This window comes from Tetrao urogallus (genome assembly GCF_951394365.1).
Source record: "Tetrao urogallus genome assembly, chromosome: 5".
Taxonomy (NCBI): Eukaryota; Metazoa; Chordata; class Aves; order Galliformes; family Phasianidae; genus Tetrao; species Tetrao urogallus.
This window is the reverse complement of record NC_136818.1, coordinates 21088913-21104710: the sequence shown is the minus strand read 5'-3', so window position 1 is coordinate 21104710 and position 15798 is coordinate 21088913. Positions and strand designations below refer to the sequence as shown.

The following is a 15798-nucleotide window of genomic DNA, read 5'->3' as shown; positions in this document are numbered from 1 at the left end:
CTCAGATTGCTTGCTGTTCTGAGGCGTTGTAATGCCTTCAGTAATTCCTGACTGTCAGAGTAACGAATCTTTTGTGCCGTGTTCTCTTCAAAGCAGTTCACAAGTAGTAATGATGTCTAGATCTTCAGGTTGTTTTTGTGGTTTCAGTGGCTACATAACTGTGATTTCTATTCCTTTCACTTGTTGGTCATTGGGGGCTTCAGGTTGTGTTGCAGTTAAGGTGTTACACTAGGCTAAACGCTGTAAAATGATAGCATTTGTTCAGCCTTTTCACTATCATCAATCTTTCACAGTCAGATCAGACCCCTAATGTATCAGCAGGCTTCCCAGAGCTACTGGTTAAAATTACCTTTGCTTTTGGTAAGCTCTGAACCTTCAAACCTTCGTGTTTTCAGCTGCCCCCTGTGGATTGTGTGAAGCCTCTTTCTGGCACATTACTCACTGCCAGTTCCTGGCTGATGGCTCAGCGCAAGGAAGGCACTACTTCTGTAACCAGTTAGGAACCAGATTACTGTTACATTTGTTCTTTATTAGAGGAATTCTGCCAGGAAAGCGTCTGAATACACTAAATTGTGCATTAATTAATAGGTGCAGAATGCAGCAAAAAATTTTCAAAGGTTCCCAGGCTTACAAGTCCCTGGAGGAGGAAAAGCAAGGTTTCCAGGGAGGAGTACAGTACAGACTGCAAAGCTGTGAAAGCTGTATCAAGCCAAATGTGATTTAATTAGTTTCCAGTTTAAAGGTAGCTGTCATTAAACATCTCTTAAACTCCCAATGCTGATACGTTGGAATAGCTGAGTGCTTTGTTTTGCTTTTAGATGCTCTGGAGCTATATTAGTGTTGCAAACCATCCATCCCAATGGCTGTTCTTTCGGTGGAAGAGTGCCATCTCTCTAGGCTGTTTGCCTGTAGATAAATGCCAGAATCCCCTGAGATTGGATGGTTTTGCAGCACTCCATCAGTTTGAGTTGCCATTCCCCACTCTTCCTTGTTTTAAGCTCTTCATGTCCCTTGGTCTCAGCCAGCAGCTGTGCAGCTCGGCCTCGCCAACACAGAACTTGAGGCTGCGATACCCCTGCTCTCCTGGGACTTGCATCTTCTACTTGTAAAGGTTTATGGAGCTAAGTCAGCACTAGGGTGCAGTGCATGAGCTCTGTCCCTGCCTTTGTGCTGCAAGATCAGTTCTCAGTGACTCTTTCACCAGTGTGCTATGAGGGATGTCAGTTGAAGTTGCAGCTTTCCAGCAGCAGTGGGCAGGGCTGTGGGAAGATGGCTTTGCATTTCCCAGGCTGAGCTGGGGAAGTTGTTTGTTTGCTTTTTAGTTTTCCTGCTCTGTTTCCCCTGAGAAAGTGTAGTATGCTTTGAGATGTCAGCCTTTATAAACAGTAGGATGGTGGTTGTCAAAACCATGATCTTTTGGAAATGATTAGAATATATTTATTAGTCTGATTAAAGCTCTTGTCAGATCATTCGGATTTCGAACTATTACAGATTCATTACATGTCATTCACCTTGAGTTAAATTCTGACTAGATGAGGCTAATTCAGAAACTTGTAAAGATTGGAATCCTCATAATGTGTGTTAAATAGAACAGTGCGAGGTTATAGCATTTGTTTCTGTAGGTTGCAGTAAGAGTGTTGATGTTAATTGCTGGCTGTGTTGCCAGGTGGTAAATTGGGAAATAAGGTCAATTTGTACCGAGTTCACTTGGATTTCAACATCAAGATTTGGTGCTTATGGAAATATTCCACAGAAAATTAAAACCTTTGTAGCTGTATTCTTTTTGCTTTTGGAGAGTAGTTTGTTTTTTGGAGAAGGATATAGGGAGAATGTTTAGAGACCTTGCGTGAAAGCTGCCACCCAGGTAATTTGTCGCAACTTCTTAAAAATTATTTTTGTATTGATCTGTTACATAAGAAACCAAAGCTCATATTTTGAGGTGTTTTTTTTTTTTTTGAGAACTCAAACATTTGTCACCATTTCTGTTTTTCAGGTAGCTTGTAGCACAGCTGGGTAGGGGCTAATAAAAATCGGGGAGAGCTGTCCTGCAGCATCTAATGGAGATGTGCTCTGAGACAGCGCGAGGAAATGCTGCTTTTCAAGAGCAGCCCATGTGCCCCTGCGGCCTGCAGCTCTGAGGCAGGAGTATGCCAGGGCAGCCACGGGCTGGGGAGATGGAAATGCCTTGCAGAGCATGCATCTGTGGCAGGTGGCCAAGTTGCTCCTCAGCCCCTCGGCTTCTGCTGGCCCCCAGGTTTTCCAGCCTTTCTCTTTGGGATGCTGGACGTCTGGATTTCAGGGCTCGGTTTCAGATATTCAAGTTAAGCTGTGCTTAGTAGTTTCAAAAGCAGCCTTTTCTGGTTTATATATTCTCCAAAGGAAAAAAAAAAAAAAAATCGAAGCCCATGGAAGAGAATTTCTAGCTGCTCTCATTTCTAGCCAGCGCCAATGGGTTCAAGGGGAGCGAGGCAGGGAGGTGTGTGTACTATGCATCTTCCTGGGAGAAAATCCTCACTCTGGAAACTTTTCATGCTTCTTTAAAGGTATAACTTGTAAGTATTCTGCAACTGAACATTTCTGAGAATCAGATATCTGTAGTGAAAGTAAAGCTCCACTGGATGAAATTCCAGTCTAATTTGTGGATATTTCCACCAACTGAAGAGTTGTGATTATGAGCTGAAATTGCACGTGTACTAAAATGAAAACTATGCAAGATAATTTAAAAAAAAAAACCCTACTTTCTCAATCAGGAAAACCATTTACTGTTATATAACAAATTTTTATTCAAAAATACTTGTGGTTTTTATTGCAGTTGGTACACCTTATTATATGTCTCCGGAGAGAATACATGAAAATGGTTACAACTTCAAATCTGACATCTGGTCTCTGGGCTGCCTGCTGTATGAGGTAATATTGATAATAGAGTGGATGTAGTAAGACTTTCCCCCCTGCACCCTTCCCCAGTATACTGAATGCTGTTATAAGATCTATTTTTTTGCTGCTGAGAAAAGTATATAGTATTCTAGAAAAGATGTTTGTCAGCTCTTAAATATCTGCCTTAATAATGAAATTCTTATGTAACTTCTACATATGAAATAGTAGATTTGTGTATTATTAGAGACTGTCCTTTGGCTGGGCTTGCTACAAAGATTTTTTTAGCCATTTCTTTGGGTATAACTGAAGGGTTAAGAAGTGAATAACGACAAGCAGATGTAAAAATTCTTTTAGATGCTTTCAGTGGGCTGTGTGGATTTTATGGTCTGGGTAATAATGCTTTGAATAATAGTGGGATTGACTTAACTATGCGACTAATGCTTTTGAAAGCTAACATGTAATTTTTTTTTTAATGATTTGAAACCTAAGTAAAGAAATGAAAAATCGCGTAGGCTACTATAGTTATATCTGCTAACTTGAATTAACTTTGGAGTTACTTTCACTGTGCAAAAATCAGTGTTTTTTTTCCTAACTACTTCTTCCCATATAGCTAAACCAGAAGTATGGGGTAATTCCTCCACTAACACAGTTGAGGTTGGTGGGTGATGCTTCCATAATTATAAATGGTGTTATGTTCGTTACCTTCTGGGGAAATGAATATATAGGGCAAATGCAAATAGAGGAAAGTGTGAAGAACTGGTAGGCTTCTAAGGCAACTACGTCTTCAGAATACTCGCGTATTATTTGTTGATCAGAAGGGCGAATAGCCATACTGCAGTCCTGAAGAGTTTACAGATCCGTGTGTGGCTGTTGCCTGTAGATCTCTGGGACGATCTGCAAGAATTAAGTGCCACACTTGCCCAAGTACTGGTGAGTTAAAATCAGATACATAATTCTGTGTTCAGGTTCCCCAGCACTGACAGTGCAACTGCCATTTTCATGTTCCACTTCATACACTTGCACAAGTAAGAAGACTAAAGGTAGCACAGAAGTGAATGAGGATTTTTAAGTATTGCTACAGGTTTTTCCCCTCAATGGTTTTAACGTTGTTTTTGTTCTAATCTAGAAGGAAGTGAAAATCTCAGGGAATAAATTACATATGATAAGCATGTTTTAGGGTTATTATTTTCTTCTCCATTCCATGAAATTTTGTGGAACTGCTGGACAGAAATCAGTACTCGTTTTCTGAAATTTCTTTTTATTTTTCCCAGGTTTTTTATTTGATGCTGGATAGACCATGTTAAAAACCTATGGAAAAATGAATTTGTTCTTTGATCTAGAGAATAATTTCAAAATAACTAAATATCTTAATTTTATTTGCTAGTTCAACATTTCAAATACCTTTCTGTTCTTATTTTTTGATGTTTCATCAGGGTGGCATTTAAGTTGACGTGGTACTTTTTTTCTTTAAGAATAGAACAATTAGAATTCCTATTGAAACGTGTTGTGTAATTATAATATATGGCAGTGTCTAATATTACAGATCTTTATTATGTTTTTAAAATTTTTGGGGATATATTTATCCTGTTTAGTTCTGCAGTACCCCAGATTTTATTTATTTTGTTTTGATGTTTATCACTGAGGTGTAATTTTGAAGTTCAGGTAAACTAATCTCAATATATGCTTAATTTTTTATTATTTAAAAGAAGTTGCTTAAGGTTCTTCAGTCACACATGGTCCAATACATAGGATGTATATTACCAGTTTCTTTTTGCAATGCATGTTTTATCTACTGCTTGCGTTTTAACACGTTCTGTTCATTTTGCTATGTGCTCTGTATTTTCTCTAGCTTAATTGGAGAAAAGCTGTGGCATGTTTATCACCTGAATAAATGCTTAATTGCTGATAAACTCTCTTCATTTAAGTTTTCACTTGAGATTAGGCTAATTTGCTAGAACATATAATTTTTTTTTTTTTTTAAAAGCATTATTTCTAACCCACATAACAGTATGTTATTCAGTGCTAGCTGTGGGAATGCTAAAAAGTGTATTTTAGACTGAATTTTAGAGCTCCTGGTAGTTTTGAAACCTCAAAAACACTACCACTGGAGTTTTAATTGATATGCAACAAAGTAGACTTTACTAATTAAAATCAAGATGCTGTGCTTTTGCTACATGGACCTTTACATGGAAAAGTAGGTTTTACACATTTCCTTTTATTGTTCAGCGTAGCAATTGCATCCTTACAGGGTTGTAGGTTGGTGGCTTACAGTTCAAAAAAAAAAAAAAAGAAAGAAAGAAAAAAAGAGGGAGGAAAAAAAAAGAGAGGAGAGAGAGCTGCCACCAGCCCTGAAGACAGACAGTGGGCTTTCGTCCCTCAGACACCCCCAGAATACTAATCAGGAAAGTCAGACCCTGGAGGTCAGGGAGCAAGTCAATCATTCTAGCGATCGTCTCAGTGTGGAGGATCAAATTAGCCTGAAAAATTCAGCTGCTGGGAGGAGAGGGCGAGCAGCTGTCAGGGGCAGCAGCGAGATGCACTAATGAACCAGATGAATAGTGCAAAAGCTTGAAAATAAAAACAGGACAGTTGACATTTTTCATCTGTCAAAGCAGGAGATGCATGAAAATATAGTATTCCTGTTTTAACTCCTTAGGGGACATTCAGAATTTTTTTTAACACTCTGCAGCATTCAAACAAAAGTACTTTTTAATGAACACCTAGAGTACAAAAATGAGTATCTGTGCATTTATTTAGAATTTCTGCATGCATACAGACCCTGCAGTTGATTTTTTCTTTTCTTTTTTCTTTTCTTTCCTTTCTTTTTTTGGTCTTTAGCTTGCATTTTTAACATTCTTTTTAAGGTAAGAGACAATAGCATGTAAATCCCAAAATTAACAGCGTTTTGGTAACACGGTTATAGAATGTTTGGGCGGAGTGTAGAATGGAACTGTTAGCATTGTGTTCGCTTGGGGAGCTTTAATACGATTTATTCTTACTTGAAGTTTGTATGAAGAAGTACTAAACTACTCGTGAGATGTTTTATTAGATACCAGGCAAAGGTTAGAGAATTCAGGCATTTTTTTCACGTGTATTTCCCGGCGATATTGGTGCTTAGACATGAAAGAGTTAAGCTGATATATGGAAGACCAGAAGACAGATGAGAGCCATTTTCAGCTTGTCCTGTCCCTGCTGAAGCTCACTGAGTAGCACAGCATGGACTAGCGTGTTTCACACACACTCTGCCTGTCTGGGGAATGTACACATTGTCCTTCCAAAATCAAACTTATTAGCACATGTAGAAAAGGGTGACTGACTTTGGGGCAGCACTGTGCTCAAAGCAACATTCGTGCTGCCGCGGTTCAAAGGCTTGGAAGGCTTTGAACAGAATGGAGAGTTTTTAAATGAATTTTAAGATTTGTAATCCTGCTAGCCATAGCATTGGTTTCCACCTTAAATGTCAAGTTTTAACGTTGTCTGGAAGTCAAGCATAGGCTTACTAATTCTGCTTAGAAGATGGTTGTTTGTGTAGGCGTTCTCCAGTAGCTATTCCTACATTCTTCTATTACAGTTGTAAAATACAGCTATGGATGTCCGTTCTGTACCTCTAATGATGTTTTGGGTGGCAATATTAATTTTTGAAATGATGTGGAATAACAAATTGAACTGTGAGGGTATTTTTGTAACCTTTGTTAGCTCTTTTAATTAACAAAAACCTCCCCACAAAACAATACCAGAGCCCTGCAGCACTTTACCCAGGTCTAGCTGTGGGATGCTGCAAAACCTGCTATTGTTATCCAGCATTCTTACCAGGCAGTATTGCTTTAGATCAGATAATATTTTTCTAATAAATGATAAGTATTCTTCCAAAAGAAGAAAGTCCCCCTTCTGTGGTGCAAAGCCTTTCCTAACTGAGCGGTAGGTGGAATTACCCAATTTTTCCACATACGTTATTGATGCAGTCGCTACAGTATACAATTAAAGCACTGTAATATTAGGATTGTGATAGGCACAGCACAGAGGAAGTACGTGGACTGGTTACGTTGATAGTTAAGGAACTTCTGATTTTAGCTCTGTGACAGGAAATCATTAAAATTTGCTTTTGATTTGCTAGTGTTGCAGGTTTTATGGCAAAAAGTGCACTTAAAAACACAAAAAACTCTACATTTTCCTTAAACAGATGGCTGCACTGCAGAGTCCCTTTTATGGTGATAAAATGAACTTGTACTCTCTGTGCAAGAAGATAGAGCAGTGTGACTATCCACCTCTCCCTTCAGATCACTATTCAGAAGAAGTAAGTAATTTCCTTTTCGTAGGCTCATTTTAGTGCTGGCACGCTTCCAATGTAGTAATGAACTTGTGTAGTTTTATGTTATTTGCAGACGATGCCTGTAAGTGTTTGCTCGTTGAACTTGCTCAAGTGTTTCTGTCAAAACATTTCCCTGAAATGGTGCAAAATTTTGGGGGGATTTAAGGTGGAAACTTCATCCTGTTAGCTTCTTAATTTCATTGAGCTTCTTTGCTCAAAAGGAAATACACAATGATATGTACTACACGTCATAGTGGGATTGAGTCTTACATATGTATTATGCTTTTGTAAAAGCACAACCATACACGTTTACGCTGGGTAATCAGTGCACTGACTTTGTTTCTCTAGAGGCTTACATTAAAATCAATACAATCTAGCTCACTAGTAAAAATGAATTTAGTTCCCATTTATCTGCTTTATACAACTACAAAGTAGTGTTTGATACAATTGAATGGCAGGCCTTTTACAAGAAAGGGTGGGCGCTAACAGTAAATTTCAGAGAAATGTAGCAAGGCATAATATAACTGCATATCACAGCGGGGTATGTTTTAAGTTGATGCATAGCAGTTCTTTACTGTCATTAATGCATTTAAGGGGCATACTTCCTCTTTTTTTTTAAAGCAATAAAATGAAAAGAAACTAAATATTTTTCTTAAAGTAACAAGAGTAAAAAACATAAATGTTTGCTTGTTAATGATCTAACGTGCTAGGTTTGAAATAACTTTCCCACTTTTAAAAGGAACAGGGTGAACTGATAGAAGCTGTAAAGCAAAGGATGCATATTAGTAACCAATTCTAATTGAATTCAGCCTATGTGAATTAAAGGTTACTTGGAAAACGCAAATAAAAACCAGCACTGAAATACCTTCCAATAAACAGAAGGTTTTGTGCATTTTCACTTGCAGAATAGGGATTGTAATTCTGAACCTTGAATTTTTTGCTTTCAAAGACAGCGATTGGACTATTAATAAAAGATAACTGCCCAGTGTTTTGTGTTGTATTTACAGTGACAATTTTTCCTGTTTACGGAAACAAAAACTGGACTTACAAAGATAATTCCATGACTTTGTGAAGGATGGTGATTTTGATCTATTGTGTAATATGTGCAATAAACCTCTTTGTGAGTTTACCAGTTAGTCATTTTACCTTGGCCATTCTTAATTACTATTTATTGTAGACCATAGATATGGCAGTTCTTATAACTAACTCGAGAACTGGAGGCCTAGAAATACAGTAGGGTGTGAACAATAATGCAAAATGATAGCAAGAATGTCAGGGGCCGTTCTTTGTTGTGTCATTCATGCTGTCTTCCTTTTTCCATGAAGCGCATGAATATTTCACATATCTGCATCCTCATCCTCTATTCTTCTTGACTAATTTTCAGACTGTCTGCATTTGCATTTCACATGGTAGCTGATTAGGAGATGCCGAGTGCAGCAGTGAAACCTCAGCAGGCGGTTTCCATGGTGACCTTCAGCAGGATTTTAATGATGATACCACTAGTGGTTCGTTGAAGTTGGCCTGCCTGCGGGGCTACTTCACTGCAGCTAAGTGTGAAGTTGGATATGCGGATTTCCAGCCAAGGGGCAGATATCAAAGCCTGGCCCAGATAGAAGGTCTTGGAGTTGGGACAGGGAAAGAGGTTCCACCTTTTGCTTACCTCTGTGTAGCTTTCAGTGTTGGAAGCAGATGCAAAGCACAGGTTACATTTTCTTCATTTGAAAGCAGGCGTTTACTTCTATGCTTTGAGTAAACCAGGTAGTTTTAAATTCACCAGCGAGTTTAAAATATAATGAGAGATTCAGAGCTGTAATACATGTGGAAATAGTAACTTAAAAAAAGTAATCAACTGAGCTATAGAGATGGCACTGAGAGCATTTCTTTTGTTCCACTGTGAAAACTTGCATTATCTACAGTATATGCAAAAAAGCCCATGTATGTTTGCTAGTTACTGCACCAGGTATAATTAAAAAGAAGAAAACAGTCTTTTCTGAAAAATGCTTTATTAGCACAAACAGTTTAAAAAAAAAAAAAAAAAAAAATGAGCAAGCATTGTCTATTGTATAGTTTTACTCTCCTAAATGATCTGTACTGGGAAGCTAGGGATCTACTCTTTAAGCAAACTGGGGGCACATTCTGAGCAGTAATGTTCAGGAGCTTCTATAATCTATATTCTATATCTATATATCTATATAATATTCACATGTTCTGTAATGAAGAATTTTCTGAAAGAGCACTTCATGGCATTCATGGCTGTACCCTGTGATGTAGGAATGTAAACACATTACAAAGTATTAGGCGATTGCTTTTTGGGGTAAATGTAAGTAAATTTTAATGAGATAAATTTTTGATTAGAAATCCTAGTAGTCTAAGATGTGTTTTCACAAACTTTGTTGAGCAGTAAGAGTTATTATCCAAGATTTTTGAATGTTTAACAACTTCACGTATCACCATTCTTGAATATTCCTTAAGAAACCCTGATGTTCAGGATAAGCGGTATTTACAGAAATATGTTTTACTGTAGGGAGTTGAAAGCTGGGGCTCCCTTGCCACCCCCAGTCAATACTCATTAAATCCTGTCAGCCAATATTAGCATCCCATTGCTTTTTATGGTGGGTGAAGTCTTTCAGTCTTCCCTCTGAGGTGCTTTTCCTCACAAGTCCATAGCCAGGCCCCTGGTCTAGAATTGCCGTGTGGGTTGCCAGCATTCCTTCCAACACTGAGTTTCAGGAAGGTCTCCTATTCAGAGTAAGGTTGGTGAGTTTATTATTATTATTTTAGTCATCCAAGATTTCTTATACGAAAAGTTTTCTTTCTCAGTTGCGTGACAATGCCAAGTACTTGCCTGTCACAGTACTTAGTGTTCCCCCCTCCCCTTCTCCTGACTTGAGCGATAATTGTTTATTTCATAGCTGAAAAACCTGCTAAAGTTAAAGAAAGTGTATCCCACTGCTCCAGTGTCAGGCTAAGCTCCAGGCTAAACACAGTCATTGTGCTAAGTGCACAGAGGAGGTTAAGAACAGTAAGCAGCCAAAGAAGTTTGCAGCTTGGGGATGTGGGGATGCAACAGGAGCTCCTTCCAGCTCAGTCGTAAGTCTCTTCTGCCTGTTGGCCAGTTTGTGCTAGTTAATACTAAAAAAAATTACTCTGTCTGTAGTGGTAGTCTGACTTGAGAACCCCAGTGCCTCTTCCTGTGGTACTGTCATGCTTTTCTGCTTCGTGAGAATTTCATTAGCACTAGAGAGGCTGACAAGTGATCTCAGGTTCATTCAGATAGTTACTCATGTAGGTAGTTAAGAAGTAATACTATGGCCAAGCATTAGCAGCCAGCAGGAGCCCATTTTCAGTTGTGAAAGGCTATCTCCATGTGTAACTATTTTCTTTCTGCTATGCTCTCTTACAACTGAAATTCTGGGGAGGGGAGGGAGAAAGAGATTTAGCAGTGTTAGCAATGAGCAGCATTTAAGTAGTAAGACTTATAGCCACATTGATGACTGCCATTTATTTGACTGTGATATAATTGCAAGGGGTTGTTACCCCACTGATAGAGCTCATCTCTTGTACTGTGTTGAGAAAAGCATTTCTAAATAAACAGATTCATGGCTGTCTCTTGTTAATAACATTCTCATAAACCTTTTCTTGCATCTGGACAGCAGTAGCTATATGATCACTTTGGTTAGGGTTAGTAAATCACAAGCTGCAGTCAAGGCATCGTGTAGATGGCTCTTTAGGTGTACTTACAAACATGAATAGGGTATGAAAGCCTTTCCTAATGCAATGATGCCATTTTGCTCGTGTCTTTGTAACCGTTGAATCTCTATGTCTGTCTTCTGAAGCTCTATAACAGAAGTAACAAAGCAACTCTAAAGGAAGGCATCCTGTTTAATGACTTAATTTCAGGCTCAAATTATTTACTAGTATTAATATTTTTTAAAATGGAAAAGATCAGTTTAGAAAACAAAATCAGTTACCATAGGCCAGCAGTTAAAAACATGAAGTGGACTAGTGAAGCTAAATACAACTTCTCAAGCTTTTTGCACGTTAATTTATTGGAGGATCTACTTGTATTGTTCTACCTTCAGCCAATTTACTGGTAAAAGAGAGAATCCTGTTATTCCTCTAATGATAGCTTTATAGGTGTCAGTCCTTCACAATCTTTTACTAAGACTTTATTTACTCTATGCAGTTCTACTGAACAGATGGAACTCTTCACAGATAAAGATATATGTATATGTACAAGATTCGATGTTGTATTCCCCAGATAAATTACATTTGTATTTTCTTTCTAAAATGTTTACATATTTGGTGCTAATTTCAGGATTGGGGTTTTTGGATGTTGTTAAGTGTTTCCTCTTTGTCATGTAGGCTGTATGAGCTGTTGCACGGCAAGCTGTTGCTCTGCTAATATGCTGTGTCTGCTGGTAACTGTCACCCAGCTGCTGCTTCTCCAGGAGCTTATTGTACTTCTTCTATTACATTTTGGCAATTATTTTTTATGGTAGTTCATAATTTCCAGTGTTCTATTCCCCAAATAATTGGGCGTTACTATGGACTAATAATTTTTCCTGTCAGTGATGATATTTCTATTTGTTGCCTGCCAGAAGGAATGTGATAGCTTTTAAAATCCGTTAGTCAGATAAACTTAACATATTTGAGATTCAAATAGCAGGTCTGTTGCTGGATCTGGCCGTCCATCAAAAGGAGAAACATTAAAGTAAAATCTGCAATCTGATCGCTGTCTTCAGAATTCATCATCTCATATATAAGTATTAATTCACTAAAGAAGCAGAGTGTTCTAGTGACAGTTTTTGTATTATTAATTGTGGAGGAACCTGTACAATGTGTGCTGTTTGCAATTTCTGCAAACAAAGTTGTAAATGGTTGTATGTAATGTTTCTTCCTTCAACTTCAGGACTTCCTACTCTAGTGCATTGAAATTCATCTTCAGAAAAACTAAGAGTATAATTAGAATTTAAAATCCTTCTTGATCTTTTTATACAAAGCAAGAAGGGAACTCTCTGATGGCACATTTGAATATGCTTGTCTGTGTTTCCTTTGAATAATCATGGTGATGAGGTCACTCTGTTAGTTGCAGGAACTAGGTTTTCTCAGTAATCACACCTAAGAATGCTTCTGTGAACATATTAATTGTTTCTTCCTATAAAGCAGAATTAACAACTTAGCCCTACAAATAAAAACCAGGACTTAGTCCAAACGTTATTTACTTCAGCATCATGTTTCCGAGGCCAACATAATGTGATATTTCCTCAAAATACTTTCCCTACTTTGATTTTTAAGTTCAGAATTTTACTGAGTCAAAAGTGGAGGTTTTAAATTAAGAAGTCTTCACCGGCTTTATTAGGGCTTGCCATTTAAATGATATATAATGAAGTTACATGCACATTTGAAGTTATATGTTGGAAGAATTTGAACTTAGGTCTCCTCATTACTTTTTATGTTCATATTTTTTTCTGGCAATAGTATAAGATGTTTAAAAAAAAATGAATTTAGTTTTGCATACATGCTTGCATAAAACTGTGTGCAGTATGTGTTGAGAGAGAGTGCTGAGTGTGTGTTCATGCAGAGTTGCTGTGCTGGGCTAATTGTTGCCAGTCTTTTCAATTTGAATTTGAGAATGCGTAAATACTACTTGGCAGGATTGTTGGCTTTCTTACATGTTATTTTCCTCTCCTAGCTGCGACAATTAGTTAATATGTGCATCAACCCGGATCCGGAGAAGCGACCAGACATAACCTATGTCTATGATGTAGCGAAACGTATGCATGCACACACTGCGAGCAGCTAAACAGACATCAGATCCCGAAGATCAGAAATGTTCAAGTATTTTAAATAAATCATCCCACCTCTTTGCATTACAGAAATGTAATTATTTGAAGCTTACTGTTGTGCTTTGTCAACCCATTTATATACGAACGTCAATGTTTTATTTTATTTTTTACTTTTTACCAACTTGCAGTTTTAACAGATTTAAATATGTAAAGCATAACTTCGAAAGATACTGAGAGCCGCTGTTTTCCACATTAAGTGAGTTCAAGGATGTTTTCTTTACCGATGAATGGGTTCAGTTGGGCCTCAGTTCTAAAACACGGTTGCACTTTTGCACAGGATACAGATATTAGGCTTATGTATAAGCAAAATGTCTGAATCTCTCACCTTTTTAGTAATTTATAGGAAATATGAATCTGCACAGTTATGTTTATTTTAATCTTAGTTCTAAAGGGGGTATAATTATTGTAGAAGGTTACTGTATTTTATACCGAATTATAGTTTGCAGTTCTCAGCACGTGAGTAGATAGATGACATGATTAGTTCTGTGCTTGCCAAATGTGACGCAAAAAAGTTAGTGGAAAAAAAACCATACACTGAAATTGTTTTAACGTCCCTTTTCATTTTGCTATTCTGTCATAATGCACATAAAACGTTTGCTGGAGGTTTTATGGGAGAATTTAAGGTGTTGATTCTGCAGTTTGATCATTTTCAATAGCCTTGTACAGCACAGCCCTGGGGCAATGTGAGTGTGCATAGCTGAGTGTTAAAACCATGCAGATGCTGCTTGTAGCGGATAGCGTTCTTTTGAGGCTAACATGTATTAGAAGATCTGATTAAAAGATGCGATCTTTAAGTTACCAGTTTCTATTCCTGTAAATGTCACTGTTTGTAGACTTTTGTATTTAAAATAATTTGACCTTCCAATACTGTGTTTAAAGATGCTTTTAAAATACCAAAATCTTTTTGGAAAATATATAGCTGTGTACTAAAGCACAATATATTCTTCACAAATATCAGGTTTTGTATATCGTATCCTAAGAAGTATCTTTATATTTAGCAAAAGTAAATTTTAGCATTTATGTTTCAAAGAAAGTTGCCACTTATTTCGAAAATAATTATTGATGCAAAATACTTCATTATTTAAAAGGAGATTCACAGTATTTTGTTAAAACCTCTTATAACCTTTTATAAAACCTCTTATAACCTCTTGTTAAAACCGCTTAATAATGTTTTCATTGTTAAGGGAAAAAGGGAGCTCAAAAATAGAGATAGGACTCAAATTTCTTGAATATCAAGACTAAACACTTTGAGAATACACAACTGTCAAAACAGAGTTCTTACCAATGAGATTGCTAAGAAGTTGCTACTGACAGTTAAACCTTTTTGTTACGTGGGTAAAAAGAAGTTAGTTTAGAGAAAATAGCAATACATATATCCACACAACATAGTTTCTAGATGTAGTCAGTTCCCTGCACTTTTTGTTCTGTTGTTTTTTTTTCTCTGTGCAGCGTTTTATTAGATGTAATGCCCAAAGAATATCCAAATGTGGGAAATCTGGAGTTAGGTCAGTTGTGCTTTGAGTAGGTGTTTTTGTTGTTTTTTTTTATAAATTAGAAATACTGTGGAAATTCTGTATGCTAAAATGCAGGAGTTTTTAAACAGTGTGTGCCACATCTTCATCTTAGTACATTGTTTTTCTGTTGTTGTTTTAATTTCCAGACTTGGTAGGACAAGTCTTTAATTTTCCTTCTTGCTGCCGTATTTACTTGATCCAGTCTTGTAGGACTCCAGTGGAACAATGTACAGGAAGAAAGTGTTTCAGAAACCTTGGTTTGTGTTTAAAAACCTCTATATTTGCATTTGTGTATTATCTGATAACTGTGTTTTAAACACATGATGGTTATATTCTAGTTCAGATGTCAGAGTGAAATGGTTTGTATTGACAAAGGCAGCACAGTACTTGCTTGACTGCTGCGATTAGTTTTTAAGATGCACAAGTGCTCCAGTCGTTCTCTGAAATGAGCTAGAATATTGCAAAGTCACTGACAAAAAACCAACGCAATCAGGCTATCTGCATCTAATATCATGCATCAAGTATTATTACTTTGCCTGAAAGTAACCAATGATAGATTTTTTTTTTTTTTTTTTCATTTTCTGGAAGGATATGTGGAGTAAAGAAACGATGAGTTAAAAGTGAGCAAATGTTTCATTGGTGTGGGTGTGGATTTTTTGTATTGCTGATTAAATTTTGTGCTGAGTAAAAGAAGTAGTTGTTTCTGTTTTTAAAACTGTAGAATAAATGGTACAAATGACTCTGGTACCGAGGTTTGTATTTGAGAAGTCTGTATGGGTTAACAGAATTGCTGGTGTAACCGAGGTTCTAGAATCCATCCCATAAGCACCTAGTAATGTATGAAAATAATCTTGTAATAATTCCATGTGTACTGTACATTTTATAAAATGTTTCCTGTTATAGAAACGTCATTCTATTTTTTATCCTTTGTTGTTGGTGAGGTTTGGCACTATTTATTTAAAACTATGCCATTACATGTTTGTTTTCTTTAAAATGAACCTGTTATATTTCTAAGGAGAGTGGTCTGACTTGCACCCCCTTTTATTTCAGTACTACTACAGTATTACTGTGTTTCATGACTGAACTTTGTGCTTTGAATGACATTGCATTAAAATCTCATCTACTATCTTGAAAGCTCCCCTGCTGTGCAGTAGCCTAATAAAAATAAAGCATAGAGATATCAATTATAGTGTAAAAATAACAGTGCTTCTGTGATATTTTTCCCACTTTTCTTATTACAGATATGCTACAG

At 37.0% G+C, this 15798-nt stretch overlaps 1 protein-coding gene across 1 annotated transcript in view; it reads left to right on the top strand.

Moving 5' to 3' along the window:
• The window catches only part of NEK7 (NIMA related kinase 7), a gene marked incomplete at both ends in the record, with an annotated part of 48268 nt that extends 35279 nt beyond the window's left edge, over positions 1-12989 (top strand). The window contains 3 exons of the mRNA XM_079535805.1: positions 2813-2907; positions 7055-7168; positions 12879-12989. Coding sequence (XP_079391931.1) covers positions 2813-2907; positions 7055-7168; positions 12879-12989 — 320 coding nt within the window. The remainder of the gene's footprint in view (positions 1-2812; positions 2908-7054; positions 7169-12878) is intronic.
• Between the last annotated feature and the right edge of the window lie 2809 nt (positions 12990-15798).